The 21,759-nt window shown below is 44.1% G+C and overlaps 2 protein-coding genes across 3 annotated transcripts in view; one reads left to right on the top strand and one right to left on the bottom strand.

The window, feature by feature from the left end:
- The window catches only part of LOC126263030 (carbohydrate sulfotransferase 11-like), a 396,515-nt gene extending 376,888 nt beyond the window's left edge, over nt 1–19,627 (bottom strand). Inside the window, exons 1-2 of one of the 2 annotated variants that reach the window (XM_049959997.1) lie at nt 19,510–19,627; nt 14,358–14,719 (exon numbers count right to left, since the gene is read on the bottom strand). In XM_049959997.1, the coding sequence (XP_049815954.1) occupies nt 14,358–14,609 (252 nt within the window). In that variant the 5' untranslated portion in view covers nt 14,610–14,719; nt 19,510–19,627. The remainder of the gene's footprint in view (nt 1–14,357; nt 14,720–19,509) is intronic. The other variant, XM_049959998.1, reaches the window with a different exon arrangement.
- LOC126263268 (uncharacterized) overlaps nt 14,608–21,759 on the top strand; it is a 494,856-nt gene continuing 487,704 nt past the window's right edge. Inside the window, exons 1-2 of the mRNA XM_049960354.1 lie at nt 14,608–14,684; nt 14,728–14,830. Coding sequence (XP_049816311.1) covers nt 14,608–14,684; nt 14,728–14,830 — 180 coding nt within the window. The remainder of the gene's footprint in view (nt 14,685–14,727; nt 14,831–21,759) is intronic.

The following is a 21,759-nucleotide window of genomic DNA, read 5'->3' as shown; positions in this document are numbered from 1 at the left end:
GCATTTCTCCGCCAACTATTGTTGCATTACCGTTTTACACTCCGTGTCAGTATCATTTGCAGACGTCTGTATTCTCTTTTGGCAGAGCAACACACCAACGAAGAATACAGCAGAAGACATTACCAAGCTCCTTCTCTGGTGGATTGTTACTGTTTCAGCTGTCCTGTAAACAAATTAGCTATCAGTCACATTCTTATTCTAATCAACAAATATATGAATACACATGTTTCGTTTATCGTCATCCCGTTGGCATGTCTTCAACAGCAAAGAGTACTGGCACACAGGGAGTGATCGTCCCACTTGTACCCCACAGACCTTGCGTCAGGCGTTTGGATCGCGCATTCATAGTGACATTTCTTGCTACTCTCTTGCTGTACTGAGAGCTGCTTTGCAGCAAGAAATCCATTCTCTGCCTATCCAGTTACCACGTAGCACTTTACTTGCACTATTGCTACTATTAGTAATCAGACTCGTTACGGGCGTCATTCACTGTCGCACACCGAACTGAAATATACCTTTGTCAATATCAAAGGTACCCTACACTGGAACGTAAATTCTTTGTCAGATCACTATTTTCATGGTTTATAACTTCTTGTATTTTTTCACACTTTTTTCGCATTTATCACTATTTCTTTAACTTATTTCGTCCTGTTTTACGACAACGGTACTCTAAAGTTTGCCCTCGATATAAAATAATCTAGCGTATTTGCTATAAATAGATGGAAAGATCCATTATTGCTTAATTACACGGTGGGCTGTCAATCACAAATGTTCAAATGTGTGTGAAACTGTGACTTAACTGCTAAGGTCATCAGTCCCTAAGCTTACACACTACTTAACCTAAATTATCCTAAGGAATAACACACACAACCATGCCCGAGGGAGGACTCGAACCTCTGCCGGGACCAGCCGCGCAGTCCATGACTGCTGCGCCTTAGACCGCTCGGCTTGTCATTCACAGGTAACAGTCACAACAAATAAATATGTAATAGCATACAAATGATAGAGCACAGCAATCAGTCGTCCTTTTTTGAAGTTCCCTGTTGTCCGGACGTGCAGTGATACTATAAAATAGTACATGGATAATGGCTAGGCACTAGCCGAGATCTAGATTTCCCAAATAAAACCTGCAATAGAAAGACGACTGATTGTTGTGCTCTATCATTTTCAAATCATATCACAGTCGCTGAGTGCACCCAAGTTCCTAATGGAAGGTAACTTGATAGTAGTATGCCTCTGGGGCCATTTAAAATGCAACTACGACATAAAATTAGCTACAGGACAGATGGACGGCAACCACTGGAAGGCTTTTAATGAAATGTATCTCACCCACGGAGGGTGTGGCTTTCAAAATCTTCATTCGAGCGATTGTTGACTGTTACTTGACAGGATGTGATCATTACGAAGCAAAATTAATAGAGAAGATTCGAGGAAGATCACCATGAAAACGATACTAAGGTGCTCGTCCAACCTCTGTGGCAGACGCTACAGGAGAGGCATTCTGCATCACGGAAATGTTAACTGTTAAAATTCCGAGAGCTTAAGTTTAAACATCAGTCAAGAAACGTGTTACGTTATCTCTCATAAATACTGCGCGAAATGACCATGGCGGTAAAATGATTAAAATACGAGTTTATTCAAGGGACCTATCGGTGGTTGTTGCTCCTCCGAATCATTTGGAAAGTGGACAAATGGTAGTCTTACAAAAAGTACCCAATTCCACACACCGTAAAGTGCCTTGTGGAGTAAAGCCAGAGAGGATGGAGAAAGAAGTGCGTTCTCCACGCCAAACGACTGGGAATGGAACTGCAATTGCTACGTTGTTGATTCCAGTCTGTAGGTTCAAATCACATTACGTTTCCATCAATTACCGAAAGTATAAAATGGCTACTTAGCGATAGTCCAGTTGAGAAAGATGAAAGAAGACCCAAAGCGCAACACTTGCTGTGCTTGCCAACTGTGAAGAGAAGTGAAGAAAATTGCCGAAGCTGATGGACCTTCAGTTGCTTTCAGTACTTTTCACAGAACGTTCTGCAGATGTAGGTAATAGCATTAAAATAAGTAAAGTTCCGATTACCAGTCGCGACCATTTCACAAGTATGACTGTGAAAAGATTATGGATAAGACGAACATGTGTTATGTATTAATCGACCACAATATTTATGCACCTGGGACCGAGGGCGTTGCGGTCGGTTTATCGTGAGTCGGCGCGTAACCGGGGTTGTCGGTATATGCACAGCTGACGTGAAAGCATCGTCAGGGAGATGCGCTTTCCTTAGGCACCGCTATACTTGTTTACTGTAACGTCACCGCCTGCTTGCGATAACGGGCAAGTGGACGATAGTCGTGGCTGGGTACTACGGAATAAATAAGTATGTAAATAAATAAATACAGTTGAGTCTACAGCGCGCTAACCGCTCGTGCAGATGAACGCATTGTATCTTTGCAGGGATGGTAACAAACACTTCCTCGATTTCTGGACCTTCTTAGTGCAACGATTCACTCGTCTACGATGTCACCCGCGCTACCGCCAGTACTTTGCTAATTATCTAGGCAGCGTCTCCTTGGACCCTCTTCACAGCTGGGGGTGTGCCGGGTATGAGAACTTAACCTTATGCGCATGTCAGTTGTACGAAACGGACCGGAACAAGTGACAGAACCATGTGGACCCTTTCTTTGCGAAGACGAGGCCGCTCCAGCGGCGTGTTAGAAGGATCCATTGGCATGTTGATCGATGGTAGCAGCGGATCTAGTATGTGATGTGGGTTCCGGCTGAATGACGGTCTTTAAGTCGTATTTAAGGTTAATTTTGTTTATTGTTGTTTAGCTACTTTCTTTTCCCTTATAAGGGCGCCACTGTACGAGTAAAGATGTTTTGTTTCACTTGCCTTCCGTCTCCACACACACAAATCGGAGGGGTTGGATCAGGGACGGGAAAGAGGAGACATCGTGGCCAGGCCTCGGGTTTCGATCCCTGTCCGCCCTATCTCCGTTCGCCTGAAGCTCATTTCTCTTCTTCCTTAAATAATGTTAAGAAAAGAAAAAAAAAACGCGTGCAGAAATGCGAAAGATGGAGGTGAGCCACTCTCCTATCGAATCCGCGTGGCGCTGTAACGACCTTTGGTCTGGTACAACTACCAAACCGAGCGTGGTTTTCAGCTGGTTTCGCCGTTTGTTTGGAAAATACTGGGCTGTTCCCCAATCTCTACATCAGGAAATACGATGCAAAACAAAATTCGATAAGACAGCGAACATCTTAAAAAATGGTCCGTAGTAGGCTGTAATGTAGACGATCTTTATTTAAATCGCCCCATTAGCTAATTTCCATGACTTGTCCTTTTCAAGCACCTGTGAAATCCACTTGGAAGAGTACCACATTGTCTACGTACATCTCCATACATGGCCGCATGTAAGTAACACATAACACACCGCACACTAACGTACCACCTTACATGCGTAATATTACATATTACATGTCGTAATTGGCAAATTATTTTTCACTACACGTAAAAAATGGTGATGAGTTACTATGCATTTGCTTCAGATAAGAAGATATACATGTTTTCGAGAGTATCGTTTTGGCATCTTCATGTCTGCAATAAGGTGTACCCAGAAATGAGTGTCGTTTATACTCGCAATCATTTGTATGTTTATCACTTACTAGTACCACTTACCCATTTTAGCGAAATACAAAGAAAATAAACAGACATTGTTTATGTGTATAAATTGAGGAGTCTGCTGGTTCATCAGTAATTCATTCGTTTCGTATAGGCCATCTCTGGACCACGTTGTTTCAACTGTCCTGCTTTACGTGTTCCGATGCTTTCCCAGTGCTCCCGCATTCGTCCTCGGTATTGCTCCTTCCTCTCCAGGGTCCAGACCTTTCCTTTTTTTACTTTTGGATTTTCTTGGAAACCCTGCCACGCCATAAGTTTCTCCGTAAGTAGGACACGCTCCAAGATGTCATCACGGGTAATCCCCAATTCTTTAAGATCTTTCTCCACCTCTGTGAACCAGGCCCATTTTGTTTTCTTCTGCTGAAAGTAGGTGATCATACGATTGGCGAGTCTTCCAGGGCTCATTCGGGAAATATGTCCATAAAACATAATCTTCTCTATGTGGGAATACAGTTCATGATTATGACGTCTTCTATATTCCCCATTCTCTTTGATGGGACCCAAGATCTTCCTCAAAACCATCCTTTCCTTGGCCTTCAGTTTTTCGATTAGGCCTTTTTTTGTTCGTTACAAGGCATTCAGAAGCGTATAAGACCACCGGACGGATAACACTTCAGTAATGTCTTAACTTCGCATTGAACGATACTGATCTTTTGTTGTAGATGCCTTTGGTTAAATGGAATGCCATTTCCATTTTGTTCATGCGTGACAAAACAAATGTGTGTGAAATCTTATGGGACTTAACTGCTAAGGTCATCAGTCCCTAAGTTTACACACTAATTAACCTAAATTATCCTAAGGACGAACACACACACCCATGCCCGAGGGAGGACTCGAACCTCTGCCGGGACCAGCCGCACAGTCCATGACTGCAGCGCCTAAGACCGCTAGGCTAATCCCGCGCGGCTGTTCATGCGTGATATGAAGGCCTCTTTCTCTGATAAGGTGGATGTTATCCATTCTCCGAGATATTTAAACTTTTGAACTCGCTTAATTTTGCCTTGACCCACTACACGCTCCCTTGGTGATGAATTTATGTTCGTTATAAACTCGATTTTCTCAAATGAAATTTGGAGGCCAGTCTTCTGTGGATGTACGTTAAGCTCACTAATCTGTCTCTCAGCTGTTTCCATGGAATCAGAAAGAATTGCAAGATCATCTGCAAAAGCGAGGCAGTCGATTTCAAGATTTTGTTCCTTGTAACCCAGCCAGACACCATTTTTAATTCCTTGGTTTTCCAGTTCTTTACGCCACTCACGAATCACGTTATCGAGGGCACAGTTGACGAGCAGAGGTGATAGCCCATCTCCTTGCCTCACTCCAGTGTTTATTTCTAAAGCTTCTGATGTTTCTCCTCTAAATTTCACTTTTCAGGTTGTGTTGGTTAGTGTTTTCTGGATTATTGCTTTCGTCTTCTTGTCTAAGCCAAGTTCTTCCATAATTATGGTTCAAATGGCTCTGAGCACTATGGGACTCAACTGCTGAGGTCATTAGTCCCCTAGAACTTAGAACTAGTTAAACCTAACTAACCTAAGGACATCACAAACATCCATGCCCGAGGCAGGATTCGAACCTGCGACCGTAGCGGTCTTGCGGTTCCAGACTGCAGCGCCTTTAACCGCACGGCCACTTCGGCCGGCTTCCAGAATTATGATCAGAGTTTTACGATAAATCGAGTCGTATGCCTTTTTGAAATCCACAAAGTTCACAACAAAATTTTCATTCCTGAGTTACAGGTACGAAAGTATGGATTTGAGGTTCATTATCTGTTCGACGCACGATCGTCCCTTCCTGAAACCTCCTTGATACTCTCCCAGCTGTGGGTCTAGCTGTTCTTCTGTCCTAGTTTGCAGAGCTTTCGACAGAATCTTATTCGTTGTTGACATGAGAGAGATACCACAATAGTTATTTACATCTATTCTGTCGCCTTTCTTATGAAGAGGATGAATTAGAGCAAAATTCCAGCCATGTGGGAGTCTTTTCGTTTCGCAAATCTGGCTGATAATTTCTGTTAGTTTATCTACTGCCTTATCCCCTGCATACTTCCAAAGCTTAGCAATTATGGAATCTTCCCCTGGTGTTTTGTTGTTTTTAGGCGAGTGAATAATTAGCTTGATTTCCTCTTTCGTGGGTGGTGATGAATTTGGGTGTACTTCTACATAGTCGGCAAAGGGAAATGTGGAGTTCGGAGGTTCACAATTCAGAACAGCTGTAAAGTAATTCGCTAATATCTCGCAGTTGTGTTTATCATTGCGAGCTATCTTCCCGTTTGGAGCTTAGAAGTGTGGGCTTGGAGGATTGTACTTGATGAGATTGGCCTTAAAAGTTCTATAGAAGTTTCGTGTATTTGTATTTTGGAAGTCTTGTTCAGTTTGTGCCAACTGCATTTTCTCAAATGTACGCTTCACCCCCCGTATAATCTTTGCAGCGTGTTTTCTAGCATCCAGGAAGTTAGTTTTGTTAGCTTCATTTTTCTTGGCATTCCATCTCTTCGTCAGTAATAATATAGTTTAAATAAATAAAAATGTGAAAATCGTGTTTCTATGGATTACCCTTCCGCAAAAGTATCAATAGTTTGGTTTCTGTGTGTCTGTACATAGCATTCAGGCTCTGATGACCTACGGTATAAGGCCTATGCGTTAAGTCTGGCTCGCTAACAGTTAACGGATTGTTCATTTTTCAATATTTTTTAAAATTTGTACGTATTTCACATATTATGGTTAATGTACTGTATGAAATATTTTATTACGTCTGTCTGGATACCCTTCAGTAGTCTATGATGCGGATTGTCTGATATACAACACAGCAACTAAGTCTGGCACGCCAGAAATATACGTAATATGCCTCTGACACTTGTTATCGGTAGTATTATAGCGTTTGCATGTATGTGTGTCTTTGACAACAAAACATCAGCTGCAGTACTTAGAACAAAGTTGGTAATATGTTATTTAAAGTTGTCATGTTAACGTGGATCAATTGTCAATATAAGGATGGAATATAACGCCTACTTTTTACGTGTAGTGAAAAATAATTTGACAATTACGACATGTAATACGTAATACTGTACATGTGATTAAGAATTTTGCATGGCAAGGTGTTATGTTAATGTGAGGTGTGTAATATGTTACTTACACATGGGGATGTATACAGACAATGTGATATTCTTTCGCGTTGGTTTTACAGATGCTTGAAAATGACCAGTCGACGAAATGAGCTAATCGCATGATTTACTATAGATCGTCTACAGTATCGCCTACTACGGACAATGTTTTCTTTTATTAACCATCGAACATACACTCCTGGAAATTGAAATAAGAACACCGTGAATTCATTGTCCCAGAAAGGGGAAACTTTATTGACACATTCCTGGGGTCAGATACATCACATGATCACACTGACAGAACCACAGGCACATAGACACAGGCAACAGAGCATGCACAATGTCGGCACTAGTACAGTGTATATCCACCTTTCGCAGCAATGCAGGCTGCTATTCTCCCATGGAGACGATCGTAGAGATGCTGGATGTAGTCCTGTGGAACGGCTTGCCATGCCATTTCCACCTGGCGCCTCAGTTGGACCAGCGTTCGTGCTGGACGTGCAGACCGCGTGAGACGACGCTTCATCCAGTCCCAAACATGCTCAATGGGGGACAGATCCGGAGATCTTGCTGGCCAGGGTAGTTGACTTACACCTTCTAGAGCACGTTGGGTGGCACGGGATACATGCGGACGTGCATTGTCCTGTTGGAACAGCAAGTTCCCTTGCCGGTCTAGGAATGGTAGAACGATGGGTTCGATGACGGTTTGGATGTACCGTGCACTATTCAGTGTCCCCTCGACGATCACCAGTGGTGTACGGCCCACACCATGATGCCGGGTGTTGGCCCTGTGTGCCTCGGTCGTATGCAGTCCTGATTGTGGCGCTCACCTGCACGGCGCCAAACACGCATACGACCATCATTGGCACCAAGGCAGAAGCGACTCTCATCGCTGAAGACGACACGTCTCCATTCGTCCCTCCATTCACGCCTGTCGCGACACCACTGGAGGCGGGCTGCAAGATGTTGGGGCGTGAGCGGAAGACGGCCTAACGGTGTGCGGGACCGTAGCCCAGCTTCATGGAGATGGTTGCGAATGGTCCTCGCCGATACCCCAGGAGCAACAGTGTCCCTAATTTGCTGGGAAGTGGCGGTGCGGTCCCCTACGGCACTGCGTAGGATCCTACGGTCTTGGTGTGCATCCGTGCGTCGCTGCGGTCCGGTCCCAGGTCGACGGGCACGTGCACCTTCCGCCGACCACTGGCGACAACATCGATGTACTGTGGAGACCTCACGCCCCACGTGTTGAGCAATTCGGCGGTACGTCCACCCGGCCTCCCGCATGCCCACTATACGCCCTCGCTCAAAGTCCGTCAACTGCACATACGGTTCACGTCCACGCTGTCGCGGCATGCTACCAGTGTTAAAGACTGCGATGGAGCTCCGTATGCCACGGCAAACTGGCTGACACTGACGGCGGCGGTGCACAAATGCTGCGCAGCTAGCGCCATTCGACGGCCAACACCGCGGTTCCTGGTGTGTCCGCTGTGCCGTGCGTGTGATCATTGCTTGTACAGCCCTCTCGCAGTGTCCGGAGCAAGTATGGTGGGTCTGACACACCGGTGTCAATGTGTTCTTTTTTCCATTTCCAGGAGTGTAGTTTACACTATTCCCAGCTATCTAATGCACACGAATTTCCTGTCTTGGACTACCTTAACGACTGTGGCAACAGGAAGGACATCAGGCCACAAAGTTAAAATAAAAGACTTTCAAAATCATGAAAACATCGAACCCTGTGTCACAAGACAAACGCTAGGAAATGGATACTGTACAATATTCTATCGTATATTTTTAAGAGTTGTGCCCCATTGTTGAGGTAGAAGTAGTGGAAAAGTCCATTGAGATTCAAGGAAATTGAAGAGAGAAAAGAAGTAAGGCGAATGGTCATTGGCCATTAGGGAGCGACGACAAGCTCACAGAGTTGCCAATCTTTGCACCTCATTTGCATCTTATCAACATCCAACTGAATATTTGTGCAGCTTTTTAAAAATATTACTTTACAGAAAACTGTATCATTTGAAAAAAGTCTTCATTTACTAGTATTACTGTCTGCCATCCAGAATGGATTTTCACGCTGCAGCGGAGTGTGCGCTGATATGAAACTTCCTGGCAGATATCCTTTCTTACCGGAGTGCTAGTCCCACAAGGTATGCAGAACAACTTATGCGAAATTTGGAAGATAGGAGATGAGGAACTGACGGAAGTACAGCTGTGACAGGCTGATTGCGAGTCGTGCCCGGGTAGCTCAATAGGCAGAGCACTTGCTCACGCAAGGTAAAATTCCCAGGTTCGAGTCCCAGCACGGAACACAGTTTTAATCTGCCAACAAGTTTCACTGTTTGCCGTGTCATTAATACGCAACACGGGCAGTAAACATGCTAACACTCTTGCATATCTGAGGACGACAATCCAACCAAAATAACATGTAGCGTTCTTCTTACCAATATCTTATCAATTCACTAAAAAGTTTTGTTTGATAACCCATGTAACCAAACTTTTGCGTTAATAATCTTGGGTGTGGCACTGAGTAAAATTCTTTTCGAGAGTCAAGAAATAGTGTATCCACCTGATTCTCTTCATCCATGTCTTTCAGGGTTTCATGTGAGAAAATCGCAAGTTGACTTCCGCTTCATTGATGTTTTCGGAACCCATGCTGGTTGGCATAGAGGAGATAACTCATGATGTTTATATAGTTTCTTATAGCAAGGCTGTTGTTTAAGGTATGAGTAAATTTCCCACTCATCCTTAACAAATCTGACTCACACGATGGTTTAAATGGCCTCCCGGCCATCTAGATTAAGGTATTCTGTGGTTTTAGCTTCACCACCCTTTTCTAAATCTGCACTTCTACTCTATCTCAAATGACTCCGTCGTCAACGAGTCATTAAACCGTAATCCTACTCCGTTTCGAGCGAGATTCCTTCTATAGCCAGTACTCGCAGGTCTAAAATAGAATAGAGATGAGATAGAGCAGACATCGGGTGAATCACAGCGACGCTCTGAAATCTATCGCCATCGATTTTTCCATTACAATACTGTCCGGCCGAAATTCTTACGAATATGTGAACTAAGTGTATTCAGAAAAGATTTTTTTATGTAGATAAATCAAAGGAAAGAATATCAGAATTTTTTCGAATGTAGGAATACCTTTCGTGTCAAAGAGGTTTCTTGAAGTGTTCGTTTGTTGCTAACTCGGGAAAGTGTGAATTTTTGTGTATATCTGTTGAAGACGTAAAAATTAGTTATCGGAACGTGAATATTATTTTTAAATTGACTGTTTATTTTATGTCACTGACAGTGTATGACATCTTTCAGTTACTAACTACATTGCGTAACATACTGCCTGGCTTTTTGAGCGTTGTTGACTGGACGTAATAGTCTGAAAGTGACTTTTCATTTTCTATTAAAGTCGTGTTTCCTGGCATCATATCTTCTTTTGCCGTTTACAAAATTCAAGGTAGATCAGAGTTGCCAGCGACAAGCAAATGATGTGCGTTTCTCGATATACGCTTTTTCAACCATCGTGATGTGCCAGACGTGGAAGTATGAAACCGTAGTTTCCCTATACATGGTGCTAGCCGTCAGTGTTGTGCCCTGCTTCCTGTAACGACTGTCGACAAACGTCAACACACAGTAACCCAAGTTCCATACATCGGTATTTGTTACAAACCCGTAACCATGTCGAGTTTTGTGCCTACGAACTACGATTTGCGGACAGCATTGGTTTTCTGTTATCATTTGAAGAAAACTGCCGCAGAATCGCATAGAATGCTTGTCGAAGCTTTCGGCGAACATAATTTTGGGAGAATACAGTATTTCGAGTGGTCCAAAACATTCAAAAGTGGTGACTTTGACGTGAGAAACGACGAGCGCGGGAAACCACCGAAAAAGTTCGAAGACATCGAATTGCAGGCCTTATTGGATGAAGATGATACTCAGATCCAACAGGAACTCGAGGAACAATTGAATGTGACGCAGAAGACAGTTTCTCTTCGGTTGAAAGCTATGGGAGAAATGCAGAAAGTGGGAAAGTGGATTCCGCATGAACTGAATGAAAGACAGCAAGGAAATCGAAATACCACTTGTGAAATGCTGCTCGTCAGATACAAAAGAAAGTCGTTTCTTCATCGAATAGTGACAGGTGATGAAAAATGGATATATTTTGAGTATCCTATGTGTCGTAAATCACGACTGAATCCAGGCAAACCATCGTCATCCACTGCAAGACAAAATCGCTTTGGAAAGAAGACAATGCTCAGTGTTTGCTGGGACCAGAAGGGTGTCATCTATCATGAGCTGCTAAAAGCTGGTGAAACCGTTAACACTGTTCGCTGCCAGTAGCATATGATCGATTTACGATGGTTGACTGAAAAGTAACGCCTCCACCTTCGTAACTCTTCAACAGTTGGCGGAATTGGTATGCGACAGGTACTGGCTTGTTCAGTAGCCTCTTCTCTGCAGCTCCAGTTGGTGGGAAGCCATAGCATTGAACGGTTGTGTTGTTACAGTGTAAAGTATGAAACCCTGCGCGGACGGTCGGTTAAGGTGATTTAAGCAACGTGCAGTCATTGAATTCTTGACAGCAGAAGGGGTCAACCCAAAGGAGGTTCATGGGAGACGAAATGTCAGTCTATGGAATATCGACACAAAGACTCACCCCAGAAAAAGAAATTTAAGACGCAGCCCTCAGCTGGAAAAATCATGGCCACAGTGTTCTGGGACGCAGATGGTGTTATCCATGTTGATTTCCATGATCGTGGAACAACAATAAACTCAGAGCGTTACATCACAATACCGTGAACTCTGAAACGACGGCTAACAAGGGTTCGAAAGGAAAACGGAAATGTTTTCCTGCAGCATGACAATGCCAAACAACACGCTTCACGTGCCACCACAGCAGAACTTCAGACACTGAATCTCACCACCGTACGGCATCTTTCATACAGTCCATCTGTCCCTGATCACGAAATACGATCTGCGGGGACATCATTATGCTTCTGATGAAGACGTTGAGAGAACTGCGAGACTGTGGTTGCGGAAACAGAGTGTCGACTTCTTCCGTGAGGACTTCAGAAAACCTGTTCATCGTTGGCAGAAGTTCATCCAATTGGCTGGTGATTATGTGGAAAAGTGAACATTGGCAATTAAAGATCACATTCTAAGGATTATTTCTGCGTTTGATTTATTAAAATATTCCCATCCAAACCGAACTAATGAAGGTGGAGACATTATTTAACCCTCGTAAATCGAGCATACTTGAAAAATGGCCGGAATATGGAAAAAGGCAACACAAAGTCAGGTTGCTCCACGAAAACGTTCCATCACACACAGCAAAACGGGTCAGGGAAACAATCGAGGCTTATTCTCCAGACTTTGCTCCGCCCGATTATCATCTATTTGCATCACTGGGACACTCTCTCGCTGGGCAACGCTTCAATTCGTATGAAAATGAGTGACTGACTGGTTCGCTTCAAAAAGAAGACCTGGGAAGACCTGTTTTTTTTTTTTGGTGTGGTGTTCATAGCCTGCGGGAGAGGCAGGAGAAATGTATAAATAGCAATGGAGATTATTTTGAATAAAATATTGTTTATCAGTTTCAAACAACAGACGAGTAATTATTGCAACCAAATTCCGGTTTCACACTTCTACACCTGGTAGTACGTAGCAGGAACGTTATGCGGCTGACAGCGGTCTGTATGAGCTTGTTGTGGCTTTGTCGGAAAAATTGGATGTACAACTGAGGTAACGAAAATATGACGAAAAAATAATTTTTTTTGAGGAATGTTTTGTTCTTTGATGATCTATAAGTAAAAATTCTGCGAGACCAAATGCTTCTTACGCAACACAGCAACTTGCGGGTCTAATGGACGTTAATCAGCCCAAGCCGGGCGTGAGAGAGCGCCGGCTTCATGACGTAATGACGTCCACGGTCATGCGTGTCCACAGGGAGGACGTCACGAGACGCTGCCCGACTTAACAGCGCCGGAATTGCGAGACTCGGGAAGAGCAAACACACACACACACACACACACACACAGAAGACAATAGCGGAAGAGAGAGAGAGGGAGAATTAAAATTCTACGGCAAGTGCGGCCGCAGTTGCGCCGTTGTCTGACAAGCTGCAGTTCCTGTGAGATTTCGTTCGTTGATTCAGACGTCCCCGAATCTGAATATCGTTCCTCCTCAAATAGGCTGTATCTCTACAGTTCGCACTCAATCGAGTATTGTCTTGATAAACTTAACAACTCTCCCAGAGCAGTTGAGATGGCGGACATAAGCAATAGCGACTTATGAATTACAACGCCTGCAAAAGCAATATAATGTTTTGTTGTTCTTGCCTATTAAGACTATGCGTTTACCACTACACAACGTTCACGCGCAGTGTTTAATAGAATTATTGTATAGACTTCCGTTACGTGCTGATTTACGTGCAAATTTTCTAATTTTTGTATGTGTTTATCTTCTTGTGTCCAAGAAAACTCAAGAAGACACTGTGTTTTGAGACAGTTTCTATCACTAGTGCAATGTTAAAATAAAAAAAAAAATCTTTCTTTAGAAGCACAACACATCACCATTTCGTTATTTGTTACCGGCTTTTGGCCTGAATGAGCCATTTACAGAAGCGTTTAGTGCATATCGATGTAGCATTACGAGTGTAATTGCTTCAGCAATCCCTACAGCTTAAAATAAACCTGCGGCGATGTAGGACTCAAGTTCAAACACACGACGCACACTATGTTAGATGGCATAGGCATGGCATCGATGGACATTTAATGCGTATTAAAGGGAAAACCAGTTACTTTCGTAATAAGAAGCTACATTTTAATATCTTCAGGACTTTAGCAGTAATTTTGCACTCTGTCGTTTGTGGCTCTTAGTTCTGATGCCTCATTAGATTCCGAACATGGTAACTGTCATAAATCCACTAAGTGCGATGAAGACACTTTCCAATGACAAGTATCGACTATAACTACAAATTACTGTAAACAGTTACAATGGACTTTAATTTCCGCTATGCGTTTCGGATGGTTAAACTTCCATCATCATGTGGATGTGTGTCAGTACATGAACCTCTACGTATTGTAAGTACGAGTTCTCGGTAAACTTTGGCACTGTCTAGTGGCAAAGAAGAAGAAAAGAACAATACACTGTTCTTGACTTTTGTCTTCAAAAAGTGCCACAGGATATCCAGAACTCATACATACAAGTACAAGGCTTATTGACAAACATCCACCTGATGATGGAGGTGAGGTTTAACTCTCCAACACGCGTAGTGGAAATAAGTTGTGAATGGTTACAGTAATTTGTAGTTACAATAAATATTCATAGCTGTCACGATGAAACTGAAAGCGTTCCATCTTTAAAATAAAGTATTTTTTTTTAAATACATTGTGCAGTCCTGACACTTATCTGACTATTTTTTGAAGTGGGATGTACCTTAAGGACGCCGTCTTCCGAATTACAGAATGAAGTTGGAGAAGGTCAGTTATGCACCAGCGGCACTCGCGCGCCCCCACGTGGGTCGCACCCATCAACACGCTGGCGTGCAGCGGACGGCAAGGAAGCGGCGCCGCACCTACCTGCTGGGGACCGCCGAAGGGAGCCTCGTCGTCTCGGAGGGCGGTGTCTGCGCCGCCGCCGGCCCTCTGGTCGACGAGCGCGGCCTGGAGCAGCAGCAGGGCCGCCGCGGCGGCCGCGAGCAGCGCGCACCAGCGCCCGGGACGCCCCCGCATCGACTGCCACCTGGTCGATCGCGCGCCCGCGTCGCGCAGCGGCGGCAGCACCAGGCGCGCCTGCGACAGCGGCTGCCAGTGAGCGCGCATGCGCGGCATGCGGCCCGCCTCTCTGCCCGCGCAACAATGGGGAGAACCTCGGGCGGCGCGCGAGTCGCCGGAGCGTCACGAACGGTGGCGGCGGCTGGCGGCTGGCGGCTGGCGGGCACCTGTGCAGGGCAGCGCCGCCTCGCTTAGTGGCCCACTCGTGGCTGCGCCGCCTATCAAGTATCGCAGATAAACGCAAGGTCGACGTCGGACTTGCCGACGAGAAGCGCAAAGTACGTCTGCGAGCTCGCTGATAAAACCTATGCGGCCACGCAGAAATGTTACTCTGCTTAACATGCACTGTTTAGCGACATTGTCTCCTTTTCGGTCAACGAACTAGAAAGATTTTCCGCTCAGTAGATTCTATTACTGAACTCCATATCTGGAAATTACAAAAAAAACCTTCGGGCACGACTGCCATAATACATTTGATTCGATCAGGAGAGAAATGCAGGAAGATCTGCAGCAGATAGGCATTTGGTGCAGGGAGTGGCAACTGGCCCTTAACCTAGACAAATGTAATGTATTGCGAATAAAAGAAGGATCCTTTATTGTATGATTATATGATAGCGGAACAAACACTGGCAGCAGTTACTTCTGTAAAATATCTGGGAGTATGCGTGCGGAACGATTTTAAGTGGAACGATCATATAGAATTAATTGTTGGTAAGGCAGGTACCAAGTTGACATTCATTGGGAGAGTCCTTAGAAAATGTAGTCCATCAACAAAGGAGGTGGCTTACAAAACACTCGTTCGATACTTGAGTATTGCTCATCAGTGTGGGATCCGTACCAGATCGGGTTGACGGAGGAGATAGAGAAGATCCAAAGAAGAGCGGCGCGTTTCGTCACAGGGTTATTAGGCAACCGTGATAGCGTTACGGAGATGTTTAGTAAACTCGAGTGGCAGACTCTGAAAGAGAGGCGCTCTGCATCGCGGTGTAGCTTGCTGTCCAGGTTTCGAGAGGGTGCGTTTCTGGATGAGGTATCGAATATATTGCTTCGCCCTACTTATACCTACCGAGGAGATCACGAATGTAAAATTAGAGATATTCGAGCGCGCACGGAGGCTTTCCGGCAGTCGTTCTTCCCGCGAACCATACGCGACTGGAACAGGAAAGGGTGGTAATGACAGTGGCACGTAAAGTGCCCTCCGCCACACACCGTTGGGTGGCTTGCGCGGTATAAATGTAGATGTAGATGTAGATGGAAGTCAGAGCGTGGAACATCTGCCGGCCGGTGTGGCCGTGCGGTTCTAAGCGCGTCAGTTTGGAACCGCGTGACCGCTACGGTCGCAGGTTCGAATCCTGCCTCGGGCATGGATGTGTGTGATGTCCTTAGGTTGGTTAGGTTTAAGTAGTTCTAAGTTCTAGGGGACTGATGACTTCAGTAGTTAAGTCCCATAGTGCTCAGAGCCATTTGAATCATTTGGAACATCTAGTGAATATATGTTGATCCATCGTGGACACGGCGCAGCGTCCGGTCAAATATGTACCAAAGAAAAATCGTCAAACAGCCGTATGTTTTGAGAAGTTATTTTATTTAGACGACCTTTTTCGGCATGTCATTAAGTTCATGTCATCTTTAGGCCCCTATGCACTCCATGTATACACAGTCAGACTCATCGGCAGCTGCATAACTGGAGCCATTAGGATCTGGATTTCATTAATTCATTCTTGAGGAGTTTACTTCGAAGTCTTGTTAACGACGGCTTGCTGCTGCTGCTGCTGCTGCTGCTGTTGTTGTTATCAAGTCTTCGACGTAAACTCTCCAAAAACGAATTAACGAAATGCAGATATTGATTGCTCTAGAAATGCAAGTATCGATATATCTAATTGCCTATACATGGAGTGCATAGATGTCATTAATGAGATGCCGAAACTGGTTCTGTAAATAAAATAAACTCAAAACATACGGCTATTTGGTGATTTTTCTTTGGTAAAAATCTAGTTCAAAAAATGTTCAAATGCGTGTGAAATCTTATGGGACTTAACTGCTAAGCTCATCAGTCCCTAAGCTTACACACTACTTAACCTAAATTATCCTAAGGACAAACACACACATCCATGGCCGAGGGAGGACTCGAACCTCCGCCGGGACCAACCGCACAGACCATGACTGCAGCACCTAAGACCGATCGGCTAATCCCGCGCGGCTAAAAATCTAGTCAATAGGAGGGTGTATCAATTATTTTTTCAAAATGCTTCGTTTACAACTAACAAAATACCGTTGTGGGCAGGTATGCTTTCCTGTCGAAGGATTATTTTATTTGTTTTGTTATCCAGGTTTTACTCTCGCGTACGTTTTCGTCTATTTTATCAAACAGATGAGCTTTTTTTATTGTTTTACCTTTTCCTGGACAATCAATAAGTTTGCGTACACATATTCGCGAATGTTTAAAATACAATTACAACCACAACGTAACCTGTCACGAAACTTTTTGTTTTTTATTTCGCGTTTCGGAGACTTTGCTCCATCAGCATTTGGCAGTTCCAGTGTTAGCTCAGATGCGTTGCGGCTGAGGAACCACCGATGCTGAAATATGTAGAATTTTAAATGTTTAACATACCGCTTGAAGAATTATTTTGGAGTGTTAAAAATAGTTCAAATGGCCCTAAGTACTATGGGACTCAACACTGAGGTCCGTACGGTCGCGCGGTTCCAGACTGAAGCGCCTAGAACCACTCGGCCACGCCGGCCGGCTGGAGTGTTAGTAACAAGAATTATTGTAAGTCCCGTAACAGACCTGCAGTCCTGTGCGTTTTCATTGCGTATCCTATTTGAAATTAAAACAGTCACCTTTAAAATATTTACTAGAGAAATATGTAACGTCTTCTGGCTTACAGAGACGTTTTGGCTTTTCGTCTTTGCACGTCGTAATGCATTTTCCTCGCAAAATTTACTCTACTCATTTGTGTGACATGCTTATGGCGTTAATTAAAATACATTCGGTCGCCAGTGGTCTAGTACCATATTCTGCACGTGATATCTTTGTTCATGCTATTACTGGACGCCCACGTCAAGGACCATCATAAAGTGAAGTACAGTTACGCTCATATATAGCCACCTATTTCTTAACTGCTAGAAAATAAGAACCAGGCTTATTATACCAGGTGTACCGGTATGAAATGAGCGTTAAGATACAAATGTGTCGATAGGGAACATTTGTTGTGAACGAGCCTTAATTTTTTCTTTTTGTTTGGTTGGTATGATATCTGTCAAAGATATTTAGTATACATCAAGTCATGGAACAAACAACATCATATGTTTTCATCGTGTTAACAATGTCGAATTTTGTACCAGAAAGTGATGATTTTCGGAAAGTATTACTTTTTTGTTTTCATTTGAAAAAAAGTGCTGCAGAGTCGCATCGAATGCTTGTCGAGGTATATGATGATCATGCTCTGTCAGAATCAACATGCAAAAGATGGTTTCAATTGTTCATCAATAATGATTTTGATGTAAGAAATGAAGGACGTGGAAGACCACCAAAAACATTCGAAGACGCCGAATTGCAGGCAATATTGGATGAAGGTGATACTTTGCGTCAGAAGCAAATTTCAGCAATGCTAAATGTTGGAAAAAAAAACAATTTCTGACCGTTTGAAAGCTATGAGGAAGATCCAAAAGTGTGGAAAATGGGTGCCACATGAATTGAATGAAAGACAGATGGAAAACCGAAAAACCATTTGTCAAATTTTGCTTCAAAGACATGACAGAAAATCAGTTTTGTATCGAATTGTTACTGGCGATGAAAAATGGATTTATCTTAAGAATCCTAAAAGGGAAAAATCATGGGTTAATCCGGGACAACCATCAGCATCGACTGCAGAACCAGATCGATTCGGCAAGAAGACAATGCTCTGTGTTTGGTGGGATCAGAAAGGTGTGGTGTGTCATGAGATTCTAAAACCCGGTGAAACTGTGAATACTAGTCGCTACAGACAACAAACGATCAATTTGAACTATGCATTGATCGAAAAAAGACCAGAATGGGCCTGAAGACATGGCAAAGAAATTTTTTTACACAACAATGCACCTGCACAAAAAGCAAAACTGGTTCAGGATACAATCAAAACACTTGACTGGGAGCTGCTATCCCACCCGTATTCACCAGACTTGGCCCCTTCCGACTACCATTTGTTTTCATCAATTGGACCCGCATTGGCTGAGGAACACTTCGTTTCCTACGAAGAAGTCGAAAATTGGGTGTCTGATTGGTTTGCTTCAAAAGACGAACATTTCTATTGGCGTGGTGACCACAAATTGCCAGAAAGGTGGTCAAAATGTATAGAAAGCAATGGTCAGTACTTTGAATAAAATGTTTTTACTTTTCATTTCAAAATTAGTGTTTCATTTTCACAGAAAATGCTCATTTCATACCGGTACAGCTGGTATACCTGCACTAACGTTGTGTACGCCTCGTTCTGTTGTATGTGATCAGGCCAAGACGACGAATTTTATGACATAGTATTCCTATTTCTATGTCTGAACGAAATCTACGCAACACAGCTCGTTAGAAAAGTCTTGTAACAAAATTATTCTGCAGATAAACTTAGCTGGTACTTCACTTGTTATTGTGCAACAGAACACCAACATAATTACAGTGATTCGGACGAAATCTCTCCGCCAAGCTGTGGAGTTTTCTCCTTAGGCTTGCACATAACTGAAACAGCTCATATAGGAGTTGAGTCGATAGTGACGCTCAGATATTATATCCGATCAGCGGAACATATGATCTTTCAGGGAAGATGCTTTTGGTTCTAGATTTAATTACCACTGTCAACTCACTAGCGTAAGAAGCGTCCTAGCTGCGCGCTAGGTTGAGCGATGCCTTCGGCAGGCCTTCAGGCTTTAAACCTCGCGCCCTACAGACAACTAATGAAGAAACCAGGTAGGAGCCGCTACTTACTGCCAGTAGAGATTCACTAAAATGCCGAGCTGGAGAGGAGGCAGAGTTACTGACACACGAGAGCCGATCGGTGGCTGCAGCACGGCGGCAAACCGTGTGGAATGACGGCGAGGCGAAGAACCACTCCGCGGCTCGTGGGCTCCCACCTGGTGGTGCGCGAGTGCTCGCCGGCGGTGCGCATGCGCATCGTACACCGCCGGCGATAAAATACCGCGCCAACGCGTCACCGGTTGTCAGGTTGTCATGCTTACCTGTGAAGAGCTTTCAAGTGCCGAGGGAACACTTACTGACGTGCCCGTTTGTTGCACTGCAGAAGAGCAGCTGTGTTATTTGCGTTCGCAAGTGTATCAAATTTGCGAAGAAGAACATAAGCTGCTTAGCCCATACCAAGCTGCACTGCAGAATCCGTTCAAGTCCATTGTGCACTGCCTTCCCGGGTCTGGTGATTCGAGTAATAATGTCGTACAGGAAGCAGGAATGCCTACACGGGAAATCTGGTCAACAGTGCGCCATCTCTCTAATGGGAAGTTGTGTCGAAGGTCCGAAATTATCATTTTGTGGTTTGAGCACCGATGAAATGAGCACCAGTATGGAGCAAAGGCCGGCCGCTGTGGCCGAGCGGTTCTAGGCGATTCAGTCGGGAACCGCGCTGCTGTTACGGTCGCAGGTTCGAATCCTGCCTCGGGCATGGATGTGTATGATGTCCTTAGGTTAGTTAGGGTTAAGTAGTTCTAAGTCTATGGGACTGATGACCTCAGATGTTAAGTCCCATAGTGCTTGGAGCCATTTGAACGGAGCAAAGCGCAGGATTTGGAATCATATCCCTCTTACTAGCACGAGTAGCAAAAAGCAGGATAAATGGGTCTGCAGTCAGTTCATATTGTTTAAGTCGCATTTACCCCCACATGAAAGAGGTCAGATCAATCTGCATCTACAGCTACATCTACATGGATACTCTGCAAATCACATTTAAGTGCCTGGCAGCGGGTTCAACGAACCAACTTCACAATTCTCTATTATTCCAGTCTCGTATAGCGCGCGGAAAGAATGAACACCTATATCTTTCCGTACGAGCTCTGATTTCCCTTATTTTACCAAAAAAAATATTCAAATGGCTCTGAGCACTATGGGACTTAACATCTGTGGTCATCAGTCCCCTAGAACTTAGAACTACTTAAACCTAACTAACCTAAGGACATCACACACATCCATGTCCGAGGCAGGCTGCGAACCTGCGACCGTAGTGGTCACGCGGTTCCAGACTGAAGCGCCTAGAACCGCACGGCCACGCCGGCCGGCCCATATTTTATCGTGGTGATCGTTGCTCCCTATGTAGGTCGGTGTCAACAAAATATTTTCGCATTCGCAGGAGAAAGTTGGTGATTGGAATTTCGTGAGAAGATTCCGTCGCAACAAAAAACGCCTTTCTCTTAATGATTTCCAACCCAAATCCTGTATCATTTCTGATGCACTCTCTCCCATATTTCGCGATAATACAAAACGTGCTGCCTTTCCTTGAACTTTTTCGATGTACTCCGTCAGTCCTATCTGGTAAGGATCCCACACCGCGCAGCAGTATTCTAGAAGAGGACGGACAAGCGTAGTGTAGGCAGTCTCCTTAGTAGGTCTGTCACATTTTCTAAGTGTCCTGCCAATAAAACGCAGCCTTTGGTTAGCCTTCCGCACAACATTTTCTATGTGTTCCTTCCAATTTAAGTTGTTCGTAATTGTAATACCTAGGTATTTAGTTGAATTTACGGCTTTTAGATTAGACTGATTTATCGTGTAACCGAAGTTTAACGAGTTCCTTTTAGTATTCATGTGCATGACCTCACACTTTTCGTTATTTAGGGTCAACTGCCACTTTTCGAACCATTCAGATATCTTTTCTAAATCGTTTTGCAGTTTGTTTTGATCTTCTGATGACTTTATTAGTCGATAAACGACAGCGTCATCTGCAAACAACCGAAGACGGCTGCTCAGATTGTCTCCCAAATCGTTTATATAGATAAGGAGCAGCAAAGGGCCTATAACACTATCTTGGGAAACGCCTGAAATCAGTTCTGTTTTACTCGATGACTTTCCGTCAATTACTACGAACTGTGACCTCTCTGACAGGAAATCGCAAATCCAGTGACGTAACTGAGACGATATTCCATGAGCACGCAATTTCACTACGAGCCGCTTGTGTGGTACAGTGTCAAAATCCTTCCGGAAATCCAGAAATACGGAATCGATCTGAAATCTCTG

This window comes from Schistocerca nitens, chromosome 6 (genome assembly GCF_023898315.1).
Source record: "Schistocerca nitens isolate TAMUIC-IGC-003100 chromosome 6, iqSchNite1.1, whole genome shotgun sequence".
Lineage (NCBI taxonomy): Eukaryota > Metazoa > Arthropoda > Insecta > Orthoptera > Acrididae > Schistocerca > Schistocerca nitens.
The sequence above is the reverse complement of the archived record's forward strand: the minus strand, read 5'-3'. Positions and strand labels throughout refer to the sequence as shown.